Source organism: Chiloscyllium punctatum, chromosome 33 (genome assembly GCF_047496795.1).
Source record: "Chiloscyllium punctatum isolate Juve2018m chromosome 33, sChiPun1.3, whole genome shotgun sequence".
NCBI lineage: Eukaryota > Metazoa > Chordata > Chondrichthyes > Orectolobiformes > Hemiscylliidae > Chiloscyllium > Chiloscyllium punctatum.
The window spans coordinates 6040073-6046072 of NC_092771.1; the positions used below are offsets into that span (position 1 = coordinate 6040073).

The following is a 6000-nucleotide window of genomic DNA, read 5'->3' on the forward strand; positions in this document are numbered from 1 at the left end:
GGGCTGATATTGTCTGGAATCGAGAAGAATGAGAGGGAATCTCGCTGAACTATAAAATATTCTGAAAGGAGTAGATGCTGAGAGATCAGTTCCATTGGCCGGGGAACCAAAATCACAGTCTCATGATGAGAAGCAAATCATTCAGAACGGAGTGTGAGGAGGAACTTCTTCACACAGATAGGTACAAATCCTTGGCAGTATCTACCCCAGACAGCTGTGGCTGCTCAGTCAGTGAAGATATTTGAGGCTGAGACAAAGAGATTTTTGGTCTCTCAGGGTTTCGAAGGAAGTGGGGAGTGGGCAGGAAAGTGGGGGTGAAGCTCAGGATCATCCCCAGTCGTACAGAATGATGGAGCAGTCTCAATGGGCCGAATGGTCTATTCGTGTTTCCATTACTTGTAAATTTGCATGAGGGCAGCTCTTTCCTGAAGAGCAGCCCTTTCCGATCATGCAGGAGCCCATGAGATTTAAACTGGACAAAACAGCCAGGGAGTAAACACACAACTGTCCTCACTTTAACCAGAGACGCCTCAAAGGGCAAAATCTGAGGTACCCACGGTGGGCTGGTCTAATTACTCAGTGAACCGATAGGAAGAGCTGATTGCTTATCTATCAGGATGGAAACATGACTGGATATCATCAGAACACAGTGAAGCAGAGGTTTTAATCGTACCAGAGATTGTCTGATTACACCAGGCAGCTCACTGAGAAAACGGATCAGCTCCAGAAACGCCAAATCTGCTGTTTGCTCTCGGAGAGTAGCACAATCTGCACCCCAGGCCACGTTTCCCAAAGAGCTGAGAATGAGGAAGAGAAGGCAGCATTAGGGTAGGGTCTCAAGTCCTGTTCATCACCTTCCCAGCAACACTGAGCACAGCTGGAGACAGCTTTTCTGTGGCGGGGTTTAATCCCTCACCCTGTCCTGAAGGCAAAAAGTGGATCACTCAGGAGCAGTTGAGTTGAGAGTTCAAGTCTGCCTCTGTGGAGACATTCTAATGTGACCAAGAGTGTGCTGCCCTATCAGAGGAACAGTTTCCATGTGACATTATAAAGCTGCTCCATTAGAGCAAAATGCACCCTCTCTGAACCCACAATCCTGGCTAATGTGAGACAGGGCAAGGTCTCAGCAATTGACCAGTCATAACTGATCATAACTGCAACCTCTAAGGCCGAGGGGCCTGTACTGCGCTGTAACATTCTATGTTCTAGAACATAAATCCTTCTTACAAATACTCACAGCCAGTTATACTCACTGAAAGGAATGCTCAGTTATGTTTGAAGCTGCTTGAATCTTTTTGAAAATAAATTGAGCCTGGAATAAAGGAAAATATTATAGGTGCTTATTCTGAACAGCAACTTAATACAGTTCATGTCCAATAACCACAGGGCAAATTACAGACACTGAGCACCCATCCAAAAAAACAGTGAATCACCCAGGAAAGGTTAATAAAAAACAGGTTTAAAAACCTGGGTTAATGAGGGAAAAGGTTTGCAAATTTCCTCTCCATCCTTCTAATGCAAATGAGATCCGGAAACCATCTTTGTTCCACTCTAATAACCATCTTTGGGAGGTGAGATAACTCGCCTAGGGCCACACATTCACCATCTCATGTGACTTTGGAAAAAGAATAGAGGAATGAGGAAAGAAACAGACAGGAGGAAAAGAAGAATTAAGATCCAACTACAAACATCTCCTTGAGTTCTCTGCCTGAAACAGGTTCCAAATCCAACCCAGACTGGAACTGGGGATCGAACACCATGTTATTGGCACCAATTAGATTCACACCAGACATCCAGCTAACTGAACTAACCAAGGAGCTGGAATTGCTGAGGCAGTACACATGTTTACACTGGTAATGGTAGAGGCTCCAATGTTCCTTCCTAATTTCATAGCATCCCTGTGGAAACAGGCCATTCTTCCCAACAAGTATCCCATCCAGACCCATTCCCCTACCTCATTACTCTACATTTCCCATGACTAATGTAACTAACCTAACACCCCTGAACACTATGGGCAACTTAGCATGGCCAATTCACCCGAACCTTCACACCTCTGGACTGAGGGAGGAAACTGGAGCAAACTCATGCAGACATGGGGAGAACATCCAACCTCCACACATACAGCGCCCAAGGGTGGAATTGAACCTGGGACCCTGGCGCTGTGAGGCAGCAGTGCTAACCACTCTGAGTCACCATCTCTGCCCAGGAACCTCTCCCATTCTTACTGTCGACCATTGGTATGCTTTGGAAGGATTTACAATTTGACCCTCAACTTGCCTGACTGGTATGAACTTAGCCATGAATTGCTGGATTGGAAGTTGAACCCAGAGCTTCTGGCTTAGAAGCAGGGATGCTATCCACTGTGTGACCTGACGTCCTTAAAAGATAGACATGCTGTAATAATGCAGGAAATCCAACTGGAAAAACACTATGTTTATTGTTAAACACCAAAATAGGGCCATACTCAAGACGTACGTAACCTTGCCCCAGCATCAGGCAGACAGTTCTGCAGACTATCCCTGGGTTGGCTTTATTCTTTTTTAAAATTTCACCTATTTTTCTAATCAACCTGTTCAGACATTTTATTACACACCTCTGGAACAGGTGGGACTTGAATGTGGGTCTCTCAGTTCAGAGGTAGGGACACTACCACTGCACCACAAGAGCTCAGGTGTGGAGTTCCAGCCAGGCAGACCATGCCTGTTACCATGGGAACTCCAACTCGACCAGCTCCACAGGGAGATTAATCCATGATGCCCCATGAACATTGTCGGGGTTATCACAAAAACCATTAGTCTTCTGCTGACCCACATCATTGAATGAAATAAACCAATGGACAGAGAGAGCTGGGTTGATCAAGAGATCTCTGGCACTCTGCAAGAGGGGGAGAATGGTGTTCTGGAGCTCCCACTCGTACTGACCTGCTGTGGTGACCATGTCCAGTTCTTAAAGAGGCTGAGGTTTCTCAGGACAGATTCAGAATCAAACACCAGGTCTTTCAATGGGACAAATGGAACCAGACAGCCAAACTGGGCCAGCTTGCTCCCATCATCCCTGTTCACAGTCTGGAAAAAGAACACCAACATTTTTGTTAAAGAAGCAAGTAGGTTTACTGCTGCTGTTAGTACAGTCAGCAAACCTACAGTGTGAGGCACTTCAGAACCATGTACTTTCAGCATTTACTCCTCCTTCCCTTTCCCTGCGGTTCTCATGGTCTCTTACCATCTGCTAAGCTATGGTTTTTCACGCTGGGAAGGCACAGAGAAAGGTGAAGAGAGAGAGTGAGAACACGTGTCCACAATGGAGTCAGAGCTATTCCAACAGACACAGGGGCACTGAAAGCCCTATATTAGTGGACAGCTTGTTCCCTCACCAGTGTTCGTTCATATGATGTGAAACTTTGTTCAATTAATGTTTGCTACTGTTAATTTTGAAATGTGTTCTGACTGCTGGGAGACTGAACATAACAGAAATACATATTTATTATTAAAAGTGTAAGACATTTGGTTCAATAACTGACAAAGTGTAAATGAAGCAAAACAAAACAAGGGTTAATTCAAAAGGGAATTTTTGGAGATCCTGTGTCATTTTCAAGTAACAGGGACATTTGGGTAAAGATCGCAAAAGTAGAATAAAAATTCTTGGTAACATTAATTTAGAGTTGGATAGTTGTTCAGTTTATTTCAATCTGATCCGAAGCTTGGGTCTTCACTTTGGAAAAAAGGCCAATAAAGTAAAGCACTTACTGTCACTTTAATAAAATTACATTGGAGAATGAAGATTCTTTTTTAAAATCTCTTGATACAGTAAGAGACACAAATAGAAAGACATGGGCAGACGGGTACAGAGGAGAGATGGGGACATAGCAATGTATAACACATCATAATCCTTCAAATTCAAATCCAAATAGAGTGCAACCTAATGATGTTGTAGTACTGTCAGGACTAATGCCCGAGATACGCCAGTTCAAATCCCACCATGGCAATTCTTAAATTCAAATGACTATTACATCTGGAAAACGTGCTAGACTCATTAACAATGATTATGAAACTACATGATTATTGGAAACACTCACCCAGTTCACTAGTGCCCTCAAAGGAAGTAAATCTGCTGTCCTTACTATGTCAAACCTATATGTGACTCCAGATCCACAGCAATGTGGTGGACTCTGAAATGGCTGAGCAAGGAGCTTGGTGTCATCAGGACTGAGGGTGCTCTTACACCACACGGACCAGAACCGTACAAGGCAGCAGTTCACCACCACTTTCTCCAGGGCAGTTATGGGATGGGAATTAAGTGCTGGCCCAGTGATGCCCACATCCCCATGAGTGAATAAAAATAAATCAGTCAAAAAGTCTGGCGCTGGAAAAGCACAGCTGGTCAGGCAGCATCCGAGGAGCAGGAGACTCGACGTTTCGAACACAAGCCCTTCAACAGACATAAATCAGTGTTGGGGTTCTCAGATTGTATGTGAGTTTCTGCTCCTCATTCATGTCAATTCTTTACCAGAGGCAGTGGCAGAGAGGTAATGTCACCAGACTAATAACCGAGAATGCAGTCTAATGTTCTGGGGGCAAGGGTTCGAATCCCATCGTGACAACGGGTGAAATTTGAATTCAATAAAAATCTGAAATAAATAGCAACCAAGTAGCCATTGTTGGGAAACCCCATCTGGATCACTAACATCTTTTAGGGAAGGAAATCTGTCATCCTTACCCAGTCTGGCCTACATGTGACTCCAAACCCACAGCAAAGTGGTTGACTCATAACTGCCCTCTGGGCAATTGGAAATGGGCAATAAATACTGGCCTAGCCAGGGACGCCCTCATCCCGTGAACAACTAAAGAAAAAAAAAATGTAAAGAGGTCCGGCCCCATTCATTACCATCCTGCTCCCTCACCTTGACCAGAGACAAAGAAACTGTAGATGCCAGAATTCAAAATAGACAGGCAGGAGGCTGGAAGAACACAGCAAGTCAGGCAGCATCAGGAGGTGGAGAAGTTGATGTTTCGGGTGTAACCCTTATTCAGGACTGGGGGTGGGTGTAAAGGGAGCTGCAGATAAAGGCAGTGGCAGGGGCAGGGTGGTGAGGTGGGGATAGGTGAATGAAACAGAATCATACAAAGAGCTGGCACCTACCCGCACAGCTTCCAGTATGACAGCTTTCTGAGTCGCAGTCAGCTGGGACAGGAATGGGGTGAAACACGGACACGCACTGGCTACAACAGAGGCTGAAATATTTCTCAGCACCGAGGAACTGAAGCCAGGCAGAAAATGAGCAAACTGGCAAATTACATCCACAGTCACCTAGAAATATATAAGAAGCAGTTCTTATTAAATAATGACACATGTGTTATAACACAAGGTTTGTGAAGGTTTGTAGCTCAGGTTGAGGTTTAGGGTGTAGGTTTGCTTGCTGAGCTGTAGGTTTGATATCCAGACGTTTGGCTAGGTAACATCATCAGTAGCGACCTCCAAGTGAAGCGAAGCTGTTGTCTCCTGCTTTCTATCTATTTAGAGATAAACAGACAGCAGGAGACAACAGCTTCGCTTCACTTGGAGGTCGCCACTGATTATGCTAGAAGTGTAAAGCTAAGATACATTATCCACCATTGCACATTGGTCATATTTTGTGAGGATCTCTTCATATAAATTCTTTCTATTTTTATTGTGGGAATTCCATGTAAACTATGTATTTACAACTTGCATTCTGTGTTGGCACTGACAGAACACCTGGACGCACAGGTCTAATGTACAGAACCTCTGAGAACTCCTTTTCCACAACTGTTGTTAGTTTACCTACTTAACCCGAAATAACAAGATCAACACATAACCAATTTATTAATCAGACAAACTGAACAACCATAATTTCATTACCCTAGGAGTGTTTGATAGGGGACAGTGCAGAGAGAATTTTACCCTGTATCTAACTCTGTGCTGTCCCTGTCCTGAGAGTGATGGAATTTGATGGAAAATTGAATCAGATACTTACATTAATAT

General features: G+C 44.2%; 1 protein-coding gene across 1 annotated transcript in view; it reads right to left on the bottom strand.

Moving 5' to 3' along the window:
- Positions 1-6000, bottom strand: part of LOC140458326 (stereocilin) — a 65607-nt gene that overhangs the window by 22820 nt on the left and 36787 nt on the right. The window contains exons 12-16 of the mRNA XM_072552715.1: positions 5993-6000; positions 5140-5307; positions 2922-3065; positions 1254-1312; positions 674-797 (exon numbers count right to left, since the gene is read on the bottom strand). The exon at positions 5993-6000 is cut by the window's right edge and continues 31 nt beyond it. Coding sequence (XP_072408816.1) covers positions 674-797; positions 1254-1312; positions 2922-3065; positions 5140-5307; positions 5993-6000 — 503 coding nt within the window. The remainder of the gene's footprint in view (positions 1-673; positions 798-1253; positions 1313-2921; positions 3066-5139; positions 5308-5992) is intronic.